Source organism: Centroberyx affinis, unplaced genomic scaffold (genome assembly GCF_046629955.1).
Source record: "Centroberyx affinis isolate AG114_WGS23_722 - 3 ecotype Tasmania unplaced genomic scaffold, CSIRO-AGI_Caff_v1 ptg001910l_1, whole genome shotgun sequence".
Classification (NCBI taxonomy): domain Eukaryota; kingdom Metazoa; phylum Chordata; class Actinopteri; order Beryciformes; family Berycidae; genus Centroberyx; species Centroberyx affinis.
The window spans coordinates 237961-254853 of record NW_027280273.1 but is presented as its reverse complement, the minus strand read 5'-3'; the positions used below and the strand labels follow the sequence as shown (position 1 = coordinate 254853).

At 39.0% G+C, this 16893-nt stretch overlaps 1 protein-coding gene across 1 annotated transcript in view; it reads left to right on the top strand.

Annotated features, from left to right (window-relative positions):
* The window catches only part of LOC139653296 (A disintegrin and metalloproteinase with thrombospondin motifs 7), a gene marked incomplete at its 5' end in the record, with an annotated part of 103884 nt that overhangs the window by 72803 nt on the left and 14188 nt on the right, over nucleotides 1–16893 (top strand). Inside the window, one exon of the mRNA XM_071530291.1 lies at nucleotides 6138–6300. Within this exon, the coding sequence (XP_071386392.1) occupies nucleotides 6138–6300 (163 nt within the window). The remainder of the gene's footprint in view (nucleotides 1–6137; nucleotides 6301–16893) is intronic.

The window sequence follows — 16893 nt, the reverse complement described above, 5'->3', positions numbered from 1 at the left end:
AGCGTTTCTTTTGCCATGTGCTCTAAAGATGATCAAATCTTCCCTCATGATTCACTTTTACAGGCAATAACATTTTCTCATCATTTAGCTCATTACCTCCGCCAAGGAGGTTATGTTTTCGGTGCCGTTTGTCTGTTAGCGGGATTACAGAAAAACTACTGGCCCGATTTTCATGAAACTTCATGGAAGGGTGTAGCATGGGCCAAGGAAGAACCCATTAGGTTTTGGAGTGGATCCGGATCCGACTCACGAACAAGCAATAATAGCACGAACCTTGGCGGAGGTCTGCGCTCTCGGTGTGCCCTTCTAGTTCTTTACGTTATTTTGTGTTTGGTTTATTCATTGGACTACTGTTTTTGTTTACTATTGCATTCATGCTTCATAAGTTTCATCATTGGACTACTGTTTTTGTTTACTATTGCATTCATGCTTCAAAAGTTTCATCAGTCAGACAACCACTTGCGCTAACTTTCAGGCTAATTTACATGGAAAAAGAAATGATTGCCCACTATTTGAAACTATACTACAAAGAGAACAACAGGTATCCTACTTTGCCACATTGTGAAAACAGTATTTTGTCATATTATTATATATTATTTTGTTATATGTATTCCAGCAGATGCACCAGCAATGCAAATAATGTAACTCAGAATGAAACTGTGACTGCTGCAGGCTTGCAAGTAAACAATTTCATGAGAATAGACTAGCATATGTCTGGAGAACTATCTGAATCTCGTGACCTGGAGGACACTGCAATAAAAAAAATATATTCTATTCTATTCTATTCTATTCTATTCTATTCTATAACTTCTGCCAAGCTGTGTGTACTCTGTTTGGTTGTGGGAATTACTAGAGTGTTCACCCAGTTGTCCCTGGAGTTAGACTGAGATTGCAGGTCAGTGTAAAAGCCAGACAATAAATAAACCTAAATGAAACTGCTGTGCGCCATAGGGAGCCTTTGATAGAATAAATAGAAAATGCAGTCTGTGTGGAATGAACACCAACATAATTACATTTTTTAATTTCCACCACTTGGGAGAGATTGCCCTTTCCATCACGACTTCCTTAGACCGCTCATTCATTGCATTAATAATGCTCTGTGCATACGTTGAGGACAAAAATCAGCATCATGCATCACATTTGGTCACAAATAGGCTACAGGGATTTTCATCCTTTTTATGGCTCCATTGTTTAAAGAGAGTGGTTTGAAATGCCATGATCTTGGTTTGCAAAGGGATTGAGGGTAACTCCCAATGGTACCTGTGGTGACTCGCTAAATGTGGGAGAAGTGATAAAATACTATTTCCCATTCATAGTATTCCCAGGATGTCACATGCATTTCCTACTAATATGGTGCTTCACCATATACACAGCTCATTGGCTGTGGCTGTCATTTGATTATAATCACCTGTTAATTTATTACAATCACCTGTTATTTTCCTACCAAGATGGCCGTGTGGTGATGGAACAGAATACTATGTAGACATAGCGTCTTTAATGTTTGCTGTAAGATTACAGGTGATCCCCCAAAGAAACGGTATGAATATTTGAATACAAATGGTCACTTCACTTCGCTCAGTAATTGCAGTTTCATTACCAGAAGGTACAGGGCTGCTAATCAAGAGCCCAGCTGGCAGGTCCTTTTTTCCCGGAGCAGTAACAACTCTGAACGCACGGCTGTGTCGGATCAAAGGGCCAACTGCACTCAGTGCGGCAACTGATGTGCAACATTTGACGCTCCTAATCTGACGCTTCTATGACGCATCACAGGCAATTTGAATCGTAAACAGCACTGGCACTAGCATTTCATCCATGTGCCATGATTAGAATGTATAGAGTGATGTAAAAGATGTTCCATAGCCTCCTCTACAGTCCACTTCATATATTTGGAGACCAGCCAGTTCACCATTATTAAAAATTAACTTGCTAATATAATATTTGCGCCATTGCTTTCAATCTTGCCTTGTGTTCCAAACATCTGAACAATTGTATGCTAACAGCTAACCTATGTGCTTAGTTTAGTCACTAGCCCCTTTCCCACATGAAACCCATAAAATTGCAGTTTTAATTTTTCTGGTAAAGGTAGCAGTTTCTGTTGTTCACAGACATGCCTTTCTGCTATTTTAACTTAATGCTACCATTCACACAATACTGCCAATGCCTTTAAATTCCACTGTTGTCATTTCCCGGGAATTGCATTTAATCACTCGAGTCACTGCAATTTGAAAACATTGCAGGCTAATCTCTCCGTCCACCTGGACTTTGACATTTTCATCAAGAAAGTAAAGCTACAGCCTCCAACACCGGCTCCTTTTCACACATGACTTCTGTTGGTCCTGTGCTGACAATTTAAAATCAAACCAACATCAGAGCAGACATTTCAAGGTGGTTTGATATGCTTTTAGTGCATGTGCCATGTTTGAAAATGGACGCCTCCAGTACAGATCTGCTCTACAGTTTGATTTAGTGTTCCGTTTCTTGTTAAGTTCTTTACTGTACAGCCTAAGTACTTTATGTCTGCACAGTGTATATAATGTGTATGAACAGCTGTATTGTAAAACACTACACGTGCCTGTTCTTCCTACACGTTTCTTCATGCATTACGCAGGCGCATATGCAGGCATAATGCACACATGGACACACTCAGCACACACGCACGTGTACAGAACACGATACAAAAGCCCATCACCCAGTAAGTGTAGTTACTGGGAAATTATGTACATGGCATATACTATGACATACCGCACCTCATCTCGAGGCTTCATTAGGAATGATTTAGCCAGTGATTAAACTGTGTGAGGCTTAGGCACGCTGAGTGATTTAATTCAGGACCTTTTAGAAGCAGAGTTCGTTTTTTAGGTGACGCCTGGTAGAAGACACATACTATCTGGTCATGGTCATGCTGAAGCAATCCGCCAAGTTAAATTGGTATTGCACTTTGGTAGAAGATTCTCACTTCCGAAGGAGTTCGGGTGCTGTAAGTCATCTGTGTTAGTCGCCACGGGGCTCCACTGCCACTGCTTGCATTTCAAGGTATAAATCCTGAAGAATTCCTGAAAAATATGACTGTAGATGCAGAATTGACGTACTTTTCCACAAATGTGTTAAAAGTATGATTTTCAGACTAGGCTTTCAAAATTAACGTAAGTAAACAATTCAGGTGGCTGTCTGTTTTTTTTAATAGGTATGTGTTAAAATTAAGAGAAGTTAATTAATGTGACACAGTACACTGTAGGTATACTGTAGTTAGATTTACAGTCAAAGTATGGATAATCCTGTGATTCCACACCTGCTAATCTTTTGTTTTACTCCTAAATGAAGGTCTGCAGCACATGGAGCATGCCCAAAGCACAAATCTGCTCTTGTCTTCACTCAAAGGATCACAGTCACAATCACAGCTATCTCAGCTTTACTGAGTCACATCAGCAGGAGAAGCTGCCCATGATTCTTGTAGCTCCTGTTGGCCCAGGAATCCACAGTTTACCAGGGCTAATTGTTCTGCTGCACAGAAAGCCCTGAACACTACTTTCTGCACAAAGACCTACTGACTCAGGTCCAAGGGCATCATTTAGTTCCCCAGATCAGCACTTTAAATCTGTGGGCTAAGCCACTGAAAGGAACAGATAAACTGCAAAAGAATTGCCAATGAATGTCATAAAGACTATTCACAGTGCTTGTGCATCATCCATGATCCCTGTAGTTCTGTATTGATCTGTGGCATACATGTGACAATTGAATCAGTGCCTTTTGTATTATATCCTCACAGGCATTTAGTGCACATATGCACACAAATGTACAAAGACGTTTCTACCAAGGCCAGAGTACACTCAATGGGTCTGTAATTACTTCCTATGGTTATAAAATTTATGAAAGGCACACAGCGCCTATAAGCAGTTACATAAATCCAGTAAATCTGTTGTTCCTTCCTGATAACATGCTCCAGTGTTAGATGTGCTTCAGTGTGTAGGGCCCACATGTCCTTCAACATAAAATAATAGCCTGACATGACAAGCCTGACAAGCATTACTTGAATCGCCTAATAAAAAGTTGCTCAAATGACCTTAAATGTAATGTTGTGCCACAGAATGTACTTAAAATTTGGTAAAGATGTTGTAACCTCATAAAGAAATGTACCAGAGTGGTGATGAGTCTTCTACTCATTATGCTCATTTCATCATTCACTCAAAAACATGGCCACAGGTGCCTTGCTGAAGCATCAAAGTCAACCATGAAGACTCCAATCCAGGATTTTCTTGGTATATCCCTTGGTATAAATATCAAAGGGTATGATTTAAAGATGGAAAATAAGCTTTTGGCAGCATTGGCATTTCAATGTTAGCAAACAACATCTATTTTAAATGTGTTGTATATGTATTTCAATAGAGCTTCCGCAATAATATGTAGGCAAGGCAAGGCAAGGCAAGGCAGCTTTATTTGTATAGCACATTTCATACACTGGGGCAATTCAAAGTGCTTTACAGGGTGATAAAAATACAGTAAAGGTAAAAAGTGCAAAAATACAGACAAGAGATACAAAAGATAAAAGACTTAAAAGTAAACTAGTGCAGTTCAAATCAAATGAGATAGAAAGATGAAAGAACACAACAAATACAGCAAATACTTCCACTTTTAGATGCACATTGTGAGTGAACCCATATGTTTTTCTGTAATTTTCTTTTCCCCTGTCCTTCCTGATTCTACTCTTGATCTGATATTTACGTTAGATCTCACTGCCTAAGGCAGACGAGAATCATAGATTCTCCTCTTGGTCAAAAACCTCACCATCCAGAGATGGATGAGAATCATACAGGGTAAAGCTCTGTCCCCCCCACATATAGTGTTCACTCATGCGCAAGTAAGCATTACCTGGACAAGACGAATGAAAATTCGTACTTGCCCGTGTCAGCTCTGTTGGGATCCTGAACAGAAAGAGTTAAAATTAAGGTTATTTAAAAGCTGAGCTGAAAAGATACGTTTTTAGCCATTACAGGGTAGAGTAGGCAATGTAAAATAAGAAAGTTTTTAGCTTTGACTTAAAAGCGGTCAGAGTCGGGGCCTGTCTAATATCATCTGGGAGGTTATTCCAGGTCTGTGTTGCATGATAACAAAACGCTGCTTCACCGTGTTTTGGCCAGCCCCAGATGTCCTAAGGGTCCTAGAAGGTTCATATGGCACAAGCATGTCAGAGATGTATTTGGGCCCAGAGCCACAGAGTGATTTGTAGACAAGCAGCAAGATTTTGAAATCAATTCTCTGAGTGACTGGTAGCCAGTGTAAGGATTTTAGAACTGGTGTAATGTGGTCGTATTTCTTAGTTTTCGTCAGGACCCTGGCAGCGGCGTTCTGAATAAGTTGGAGTTGCCGAAGAGCTTTTTTTGAAAGCCCTGTGAACAGACCATTGCAGTAATCCAATCTACTGGAAATAAAGGCGTGGGTAAGCCTTTCTAGGTCTTGTTTGGACATTAGTCCTCTGACTCTTGCAATATTTTTTAGCTGGTAGTAAGCTGACGAAGTTACCGATTTGATGTGGCTATTGAAATTTAAATCTGAGTCCAGGATAACGCCAAGATTTCTGGCTTGACTCTTAGTTTTGAGGGACAGGGAGTCAAGGTGAGAGCAGACATTCTGTCTTTCTTTCTGTGCTCCAAAGACAATTATCTCGGTCTTATCTCCGTTTAGTTGGAGAAAATTTTGCCGCATCCAGTCATTGATTTGTTCGACGCAGTGACACAGAGTTTCAACAAAAATGTAAACAAAAATCTTCAGATCAAAGTGCAATTATGATCCTTCTCTTAGTCATAATCAGCAAAAAAAAAAGCTTTTCAAAACAGTTTGTCTATTGAAAATCCTCCGTAGGCCCAGAGTTATTGGAAAAGTTCCCTTTTTCAGATTTTTTGCCTTTGCCCCTAAGAAAGTCTCAGCACACACCATTACAAGCCAAGCATTACTAATGAACACATCCAGGTCCTTCTAAAACTATTATCCTTTCTCTCTGTACGCAGTTTCCTTGTGTTCCTTCCTTTCTTCGTTCTAAAGAAATATAAATGTCTGAAGTTGGACTTCCCTCTGCCCTGGCTTTTCTTGAAAAATTACCCATGCACCCTTCAAGTCCTCACCCAGTCTATTCTCCCTGGCAGTGTTCGGCTTCTTGCGGTGGCGGAGTGCAACGTCGGCTCATCAAGTGTGTCAACACAAAGGCTGAGACAGAGGAAGAGGTGGATCAAGCTCAGTGTGACCATGAGCCGCAGCCTGAGAACACCCAGAAGTGCAACTTACACGAGTGCGAGAGCGCCCCCTCTGGTGAGTAAAAGCCAGTTGAAGTGATGTTGAACTTCGGTAGTACCTTGGGTTGTGTGGCTTTCTGGACATGATATCTGTTGCTCTGGGCCTCCAATAGAGACAATTGGAGAATTGCGTTTTTTTCTCTCTCCATTCACTGCCATTGTATGGTGGAACAGGTCTGAAAATCACACTTCTAGCACATAAACGAACGCGACTAAAGCAGATTCTGACAATATATTAAAAAAAACTTGTGTGTAAGGTTGTATAAGACTGCTCAGCTCATCTTTCCATTGTATATAATGTATGGAACTATGAGAATCAAACAATAACAGAAAGAGGCCTTTGGTTTCTATTGATGAGATTAGCAGCATTGCAGAGGGCACTCAAGGATGTTGCGCCTCAAGCTAATTGTTCAGTTCAAATGAATTGCCCTTTCAACTGTTTCCCAGATTTCTAATGTGAAAATGGAGGCATTTATATTGTGCTACTGGCAGCATCAGCAGCTGTTCTCACTGAACTTTGAAATTGCAAATAATTGCTTGCAAGCACATACACTGCTCTTGATGATCCAGACTTCACAAAAGCTAATAATTTTGTTGTCCTCTAGGCACATGCTAATCTCTGTCAACATTACCTTGCAGGCACACATCTTCTAAATTGCCAGTGTGTGTGACCCTTTTCAGTATTGTAGTTATTGGCTGTTATCCTACACACTTACAGCTAAAGCTCAATCTATAGAATGTACAGTAGAAATTATGCTACATATTCTTATTGAATACAGTGTATTATACTGGGGAATATTGAGAATTTACAGTGAATTTTGATATCTGAAGGAACCTGTTCAACACGGAGTATAGGCACATCAGAGTGAAAGTCTCTCTGACGGCATTATGGGTAATTCACTAGAAGGAAGCTTCAGGGCATTTGGAGATGCTATTAATAGCTCTCTGACTTTTTCTATCCTCACATGGCTTTCCATTACTGATGTATGTGAGTGATTCAAGTTCAAGTCAAAGTCATTCAAGTTCAAGTCAAAGTCATTTCAGTCTCAGCAGAAGCGACTATAAGCCCTCCTGGGAAGTACTGTATATCTTTGAATACAGACTGCTAGCAGAAATAGCTTTATAAAGCCAATTTTTTCCATAAAGAAAAAACATGTGCATTAGAGAAAAGTCTGAATCTTTGAGAATCAAGATAGGTTTAACAAATATTGCCTTGTTTTGTCCCTGTCTTAAAAAATACTAAGGCACGTCTCATTCAGTGACTTGAAATTAACAATTAATACTTCAACAAATATGGATAAATGTGATACTATGTCTAATGCTAAATTATGCTTATGGCATTTCTGTTGGAAAGATGTAATAAAGAAGAGGAATAAGATGTAACAGATGGCCATAAGCCGGGCTGCCCAAATTCTAGGACTTTTTTTTTTAAGTGGAAAATCCTACCCAAAATCAACCATGTCAAAATACAATAGATGGATTATGAGCGCTCACAAAGGAGTTGCTTGTCTCAGTGTGCAAAGTAACGATCTTTCATTGAATGTTAAAAAGAAAGCCCAACACTTTTCTGCTCAAGGCCTTCATCAGGGTAAAGACACACAAAAAAGGGGATTCTTAAAAATACGCTCTACCGATAAACAATCTTACAGTAACGCACAGCAGTTGGTATCCATAACCTAACCATTATGTATACTCTTAATCTTTTAATACTTAGTTTTTACCTAGTTTTTACTATGCATATCACTGCAAGACAAATAACAACTTGCTACTGTACATGCATTTTATCGTATCTGATGCTTAGCCAGTGTCATGTTGTTGTTTTTTCCAGATTGGTTTGTTTTTCTATTGCCTATGCTGGAGGTTTTCACTCTGCAATCTCCTAGTTAATATTTGCCCCATGTCTACTCAAGCAAATCTGCAAAACAGTAAAACTTCCTGACGAGTGCTTAGTAAACCATTTTCAGGTTCAATATATTGAAAAAGTTGAAAACTGACCAGCAGGCATTGTGCAGTGTTGTGAACCTTTCAAACAAAAAACATGGTAAATATTTACTACAGGGTGCATGAGTCAGCTGTTTTGTGAGACTGGGGCAAAACATGAGATTGAAAAACATGAATACAATACCTGAAACTTCAAAGAATAAATCAACTATGTCCAGGACAGGCACAACTACAATACAAGACAGAAGATAAACAAAAGGAGTTAAAGCGGCCATTATTCATAGTTGTATTTTCGTTTGACATTATAAGAATGGGAGCGGTCCAGCTTAACATTCAACTGAGGCAGAACTGTGTCCAGATCCAAAAACTTTTATACTGAAGCAAACAACTTCTGCCTTTTGAAAAACTATGGGTGCCCTTATGCACAGCCGTGCTACTCATCCAGGGTGCAGCTAGAGCAGGAACAGTACAACATTCAAGTTCAAAGTAATCCAGCGCACACCGGGATTGTTCAAATCGACTTTTTTAGTTTAATTCATATAAAATATTGGGGCGAACTTCTGCCTCTTATTGATCTTTTTATTTAACCTTTATTTAACCAGGCAGGTCAATTAAGAACAAATTCTTATTTACAATGACGGCCTAGCGAGAGGACAAAAGGACCTCTCGAAGGGTAAAGGGAAAAGGGGACAAAAAAAAAAAAAAACACGCAACAGAAACTAAACAAAGAACAATCCAGATAAGACTATCAGACACAAATGTTACATACATCGCAGAGGCAGAGAAACCCAACACAGTATGGGAACGAGGAAATAATCAAAACACACACCAAACAAACAACCAAATAAAATTACAAGTCATGCAAGTCTTGAAGCAGAATAGACAAATTTATTTGTCAGTTAAAAAGCTGGGTGACAGTTGCAGGTGTGTGTGAACAACTCTGCAATAGAGTCCTTAAAAGCGGTGAGGGAGATCAATTTCTCCAGTTTCAGAGTCTTTTGCAGCTCATTCCAACTGCTCGGAGCAGCAGACTGGAAGGAGGACCGGCCAAAAGAAGTATTAGCACGGGGAACTTCTAGCGAGATATGGCGGGCAGCTCTGGTGTTATAGGGAGTGGATGACAATTTTAACAAGTGTATCAAATAAGGAGGAGTCAGACCAAGGAGGGTTTTGTAAACAAGTGTAAGCCAATGGATCTCTCGTCGAATGTGTAACGATGGCCAATTAACCGAAGTGTATAAGTCACAATGATGTGTTGTATAGGGGGCATTTGTGGCAAACCTAATTGCTGAGTGGTACAAAACATTAAGGCGTTCAAGGACACTCTTACTTGCATGTTTGTAAATGACATCACCATAGTCAAACAAGGGGAGAATGGTCATTTGGACTAGGGAGCCATCTTGACCTCTCTGTGGCGTTACAGTGCCTAAAGCTTTTAATAACATACACATCATGACAGAGAAGGTAACAAAAAGCCCTTTTTCCAAAGAGCACTCAATGCTTTGATGTTTAACACAAGAAGCAGAACGCCATTCAAGCCTCCTGTCTGCCCTCAAAGAATATATTGATTTAAGAAAAGGGGGTGGAAAACATATGTGCCATCAAAGGAATATGCAGTGCTTACTATTAAAGTGGATACAGACAACTTTTCAACTTTCCCCCCGTTGTCCCCTCCTAGCGTTTCCAAGTGGTATTGTTTGCACCGCTGACGCAAAGACAACCGGATCGCTTTCCGTTAGAGCCTAGCTCCATGCAATAGAACAAACCATCTGTCTGCTTATCAACTCCTTGATCATAACACAATATAGTAACTTTCAACACTGCTCATTTTAGAAAGGCAACTGCAAGAAAACATGTTCTTTTATTTGTTTAGATTATCAAACGGACAATGGATCATTTGTTTGTTTCTGGCTGCTAGCATAAGCGTTAGCTAGCGTAGCTTTGCGTTAGCAACATGGCTAACGTTGCTAATGCTAGCTATGCTAGCTAACACTAGCAGCCAGAAACAAACATAGTTAGATGTTTGTTTCTTTTGTTCCAGAAACAAACATGGATATTTGTTTCTGACTGGTCCTGGCTTCCTTGTAGTTCCTGGTTCGTTTTCTGGCTGCTAGCGGTAACGCTACTGCTACCGATAGCTACCGGGGAAAACCTATCCTAATTCCTCTTTTGGTTGCACAATGGATGACACACTTCCTTTGTGCCGTAAATCGAGCCTTCATTCTCCTGGGAGATCGTACCCGGTGGCAGACAGAATTGCATAGTGAAAGCGAGGCTTATAGGGAACCAATCTAAACGCCGATGGTGTCATTATTCTATAGCCATTACACTGTGCAATCAACATTTACTTCATAATGATAAGTTAAAGCAAAAAAGTTGTTTATAGGGTCTTTAAGTAAGTAATTAAGTTTTTTGAGGCCAATAGCCGATATTTTCCCAGCCATATTGGCTGATACCGATATGCATTTTTGTAAGAATCTCTGTACAAATGCAGATGCAAAGAGACTTTTAAACCAAAACCTGTCAGACATCCCTTTCTTAAGGTAATTAAGTATTTTTTAAACAAAAGACCATGTTAGTTTTGTTCTGTTGCTAATTTCAAAGTAGTTTTAAGTGCTATAAATATAAGTCCTAGAAAAAAAGGTCACAAAAATGAAAAATGCCTCCATGATCGGCCAACTATCGGCAGTAAAATATTGGACCGATACCAATATTGCATTTTAAAACCTGATATTGGCCCTACTTATTATGCATATACATTTTCTCCTTGTCATCATAACCTTCACTCAGCTGATTTTCTGACCTTGACAGCCTTGTCCAGTGCCAACCAGAAAGTGAATCCTCTCCTTTGGGGATTGGATGCCTGAACAGTTTGCGATCTTCCCTGTCTTCCCCTTTCACCTCAGCTTGGGTCTCATGGGTCGCTGGCTTTCAGGGAAGCTCAAGCATGATGCTCACTTACCTTTTAAATGAAACCTTTCAATGGAGAAATGCACTCCTTGAGATACATTTCTGGTCCTGATTTGGCTTGAAAAAAATACATTTTTTTTTCTTGGATCTCGAAGGATAATATACCAAGTACTTTACCGTAACCTGCACAGTCTGTGTTAACCAAAAGTTCTGAACCAAAGGGTCATGTAAGATGTGTACTGTATGCATATTGATTGAATTAAATTAAATTCAGTTCAATTCAATTCAAACTTTATTCAAGACTCATCTTAAAGAAAGAGGTCCATAGCAGGTAAAGACAATACAAGACAATTTCACATAAATAGAAGAAAAAAGATACACATAAAAAGAATAGAGAAGGTGAAGACACGTTACATTGGAAAAATCCCTCAGCTGAAACACTGCAAATTATTTCTTTAGGCTCAACCTGCCAATTCAACAGCAGGATCTGTGACAATTTTGATGCAGCTGAAATGTGCTTATTCTTTGCACTATGTTCCTATAAAATCATTACTTTGCCATTTTAATGATGGAATATTTAGGCTGCCCTGTAAATACATCACTGCCTTGATTGCATGTCCACATTTTTTTTTAGAAGAAAATCAATGCAATGAGAGGCATGAAGCCAAATTTGCAGTTTATAATGTATATAGGAATCTTGATTAATTTTGTCTTAAAACTTTTGTTATACTAAGCCTTGTTTTGTAGTATTATCTTTAGAAAACTCAATTTCATTTCATTAGTTATATTTGCATCTTATTTGGGAGCACTACACAGACAGCACTCTCAATTAAGTTTATTGCAATAATAGTTTGTTTACGGCTGTGAAATTACTAATACCTTAAGGAAATTGTATATTTAAATGAAATAATAGTGAAAGGTTATCACTCCAGGACAAACTCTAATGTTCCTTTCCCAATTCGACATCCCAGTCAAGGGAATTACTGCTGTTCCACCTCCCCTTTCCTAACCATGCTTTGCCTCTAGATTTCAGTCACATTTGTCTGCCTTAAACAGGAAACACTTCAAATTTGCTGGCCATAATTATTTTGCTGCTCTGATTGCTGATTGCTGGGCAGCAAACTACACTGAATGTACAAAATATTAGGGACATATTGCTGTATAGCTGTATATATTTTTGCACAATCCACATCTCAATTGTCTCAAAGCTTCAAAATCCTACTCTAACTCATCTGCTTCTCTTTATATCTCCTCCTTTATGATTGGTATATTGATGTAATAAGTGAAATCAATAAGGGATAGTGGCTTTTACCTGGATTCACCTCATCAGTGCACTTCTTAAGAACTGTCCCTAATATTTTGTATATTCAGTGTCAATGTCAATATTTAAGTCTATTTATTATTTGAATTGACTTTCCCACAGTCTACTAGTCCTAAACCTGTCACTTCACAGGCTCCCAATTAATATGTGTTCTATAATAATCTGCAAGTCTATTCTGCATTTTATGTGTTTGTCCGCCTGTCTGCCTGTCTGTCTGTCTGCCTGTCTGTCTGTCTGTCTGCCTGTCTGTCTGCCTGTCTATCTGTCTGTCTGTCTGTCTGCCTGTCTATCTGTCTGTCTGTCTGTCTGTCTGTCTGTCTGCCTGTCTGTCTGCCTGTCTATCTGTCTGTCTGTCTGTCTGCCTGTCTGTCTGTCTGTCTGTCTGTCTGTCTGTCTGTCTGTCTGTCTGCCTGTCTGTCTGCCTGTCTATCTGTCTGTCTGTCTGTCTGTCTGTCTGTCTGTCTGTCTGTCTGTCTGTCTCTCTGTCTGTAACGCGCACAACTCGCACTGTTCTGATCCACTGAGAATCAAACTTCACAGATATTTTCATTGTTTGGCAAGGACCTGCAGTATTGTTTTTCTTTTTTTTTTTTTACAAAAAGATTGTAAAGATTGAAAAGATTGTTGCCACAGTTCACCGAACATGTCGCAGTAAGATCTTATTGGACATGTTGTTTCGAGGCAACATCCCATGATGCATTGCACGTAGTGTTTTAACGATGTGTTAGGGTTAACAGTTTTGTTGTTGTTGTTCTAATTATGTTTTTCAGTATTTCTGTTTTAGCGTATTATAATTCTAGATGACCAACTTAGTGATTGTTCTATCGTTGTTTATACATTGTTGTTTTGTGTGTTGACTTCTGATATAAGCCTCCACTCCCAATGTGGAAGTAATGTCTGTGGCCATGGTGACAGACTCTCATGGGCTTGTAAATAATTAGGGTGAGCCGACTGGTCGGACAAAACAACTATCCGGTACGGATATTGTGTTTTTTATCCAACTTCGATTGTCATCCAATCATTTTGGGCTTTCATTCGTGATTGGAGAAATTACATTTGTTTGTGGACGGAACAAGGCGGCGTGAGCTCAAGTCTGTTCCCCAGTGAGGAAGCATTTGGCAGGAGATGGATGCATACTGCCTTAAAACTAACACATTTAAGATTATGTCTAAACGTACAGTAGGAACCGTGTTACCTGGACATTGTTACATTGTCACTATGAGGGATGCAAACTTCACCTTTTTTGAGCCCGAAATTGATAATTTGCACAAGATCGTGTACATTTGATGAGAACATAAGTGTTTCAGAATGAGGACATGAGCACTTTACAACTTTATCGGACTACCTGTTATTCAACCAACCGATGAGTCCGAAAAAACATGACCAAAATCAAAACCGTCATCTTTACCAACTGGATGTCGGCTGATAGAAAGGTTTCCTGTTGCCAGGGAGTAGACAGACTGCTTCTGTGCCCTTTTTACCCTCTCTCCCCATTCTTCCTCTCTCCTTTTTAATCTCACACTGTCTCTCTGCACTCATTATTCTTTCCGTCATTCTAATTTATTCAGTAGTGACTAACATAGGTACCGGAGATGCAATGATAATCTGACTGGAATCGGGGAGACCAGGTCAGCTACACAAGATATGGCTGTAACGATTCAAACAAATGGGACCGGGGCGATTTTCCCAGGAAAACTCGATTTAATGGTCAAAATTGAGAATATTGATTTCTCTTCTAGTGTTTGTTTCTTTTGCATCTTTATCCCTGCCTTCATGTCACGCTGCTAGCCACCCTGCCTTTGTATATGTGGCTGTAGTTTATGCTGCGTTCAAGTGATGTGGGAATATTTGTTGGAGCAATTTGGCTCAATAACGGCTCAAAGCAGTTTTCATGAAAGTGATGCACTTACAGTTTTTCTCAGTCACTTTGGTACATTTCTCAGATCAGAATTGAAATTCTCAAAAGTACTTGTTCAACCTCCACATCATCTAGTCACTTGTGCACATCATAAAAGCAATTTCTCATTCTTTTGAACAAATTGCAAATGCTTTTGCACATTCATGCAAATGATTATGTACAATTGTCTGCTGTTTCCTACATTATCAATTGCTTATGTCATGTTGATCAAAATGTATTATACTGGTTCTCTGTTGAATAGTCTTACTCCCCAAAACATCTAGGCATTAGTTCATTGCATAAGTCATTACATGCAAAATGGTTGAACCAGTTGTCATAATCTGTCAAGCATATTTTCTATACATTTCTATTAGACTTTTTTTTATAAAAAAAAAAATGTGTCCTGAATTGATGAATTGCTCTCAGGTGAATCTTGACTTGATTCTCACTAATGAAGGGGAATGTGTGAAGCGTTAGATCGACCAATGATCAACCAGTTCTCTAAAATAGCTCAGAGGTGCATCTCCTGAACCTTCAATTGGCGAGTATATATAGACAGAGCACAACACAGTGTTACAAGACAGGAACGTTAGGTATAGAAAGACTGCACTGTAATTCCCCATACAGTGCTGCATGTACAGTTCTGCCTAAGGGTGTTTCCTATGTTTACATTTCTAATTTTGTATTTTTTTCCTTTCTGCTATGCAGTGCTGTAAAACAGTTGTGTCTTTTTCTTTTATGTATCGCAATGACATGGTCTGTCAACAAATTACAGTACAAACAGTAAAAGCGTAAATGTGAATCTTGTCCAGTCTCTTGCAATCAATCTCCCACATACAGTAATGTGTAACTTACAATTTACAATAATTGTCTTCAAAATTTTAGCCATAGTTTACATCAGAACATCCTCCAGAGTACACTGTTATATTGACAACATGACTAAGCAATTTGACTGTCTTATCCGTACACAATGACACAAGGACTTGTCATTCTGATGGCACTGACTTGTTCATTGACACACATATTTACTTTTGAGAGATGAACTAAGGATTTTGAGCAAGAGACTGGCTTTTGCAGGTAATCCATGGTGTTTTGCTATTTGTACGAATTGTTTTGAGAAATGCACTTACTGTTTTGCAAATGTCGAGGATGATTCGAGAAATGTACCAAAGCGACTGAGAAAAACTGTAATACATATTTTTCTACCCTCCTCTGCCCATTCCCTTTGTTTTTAACTGTTTGTCCTTTGAACCAACGTTACCCACAGAATGATTTTGTAGTGACATTAACTTGACTGCAAGAGTTTGTTTTTGATGTATTCTCAATTAAAACATGACTAGAAATAGGCTTTTAAACATTCACATTTCAAAATGTTCTGTCTGAGGGAGCGTGCCCTCTGATCCCACCTAGCTACTGTGTCTTCAGATGTTTGTCACCTTATTGACCCCTCATGTGTTTGCATCACTGATGTCTTTGCACTGTGTGTCAGTAAATACTGGGTAACTCTGGTCATTCTTGTATCTCAGCACCTCACCAAGTCAAAGTGCACATGTGAAAACAGTTGCTAACTAACTTTACTGTGAGCGAGCTAATGCAGGACGATTCCACTTTGGAAAATATCTCAATGTGTCTTTACACTCTTTTTCTCTGTCTTTTTTCCTTTTTTTAAATGACTGTGTGTAGAACTTTAGTCTGTATCATAAAACAACTTAACTTTAATCAGCTCTGACAAATTTACCAATTATTACTTAATTTATAGCAGAAGTTATCCTCCCAACTATTTGGTCAAACAGTAGTTTTCCACTAGTAACCACAGTGAATAAAAGTGATTCAGATTCTGTAATGGACTAATTACTATCTTGTGAAAATGATAGATAGAAGTTGCTTTAGTGGTGGATAGGTTAATTAAAATCTGATATAAATGGCGGTGCCACTGACGCACTGCAGTTTCCTGGAAATGCATTTATTTGCAAAGGTTGTATTAACTGATTTTAGAGAAGCACCACTACACATATTTTCAACAAGCTTAAATGAAACTGTGCAACAAGAAATTGCACTGCTCTGTAAATACACAACCTCCAATTCACATTGTCACAATTGAGATTCAGTGTAGTGTTAGAAACTGTTCTTTCATCTCTGTCGTCATGACTGAGAATCAGCCTGCCTCAGCATGAAGAAAAACCATCTTCACTGCGAGGGTCAATCAGTCACATCCAGGCAATCCTTATTCACACATACTGTGGCACATTCATACATAATTTATGTAATGTATTTCCAAGATGTTTGTTGTCATGAAATCCGACTCCATGGTTGTGAGGTCACGACTTTAAATGCAGTGTAGGTGTGCCAGCAAAGAAATGTGTGTTTGTATGGATGTAATCCTTACTGGTAAATCAGGTATTGATTCTGTCTTATATCTGTGAAACATTGTTGTTTTCCACTATGTATCATTTGTTAATGTCATAATTTATTAATGTAAATTTGAGGCAGCAGCCTACTTCAAAGGCAGCAATAGGTGTCTTGCTTAGTTACTGCAGTGA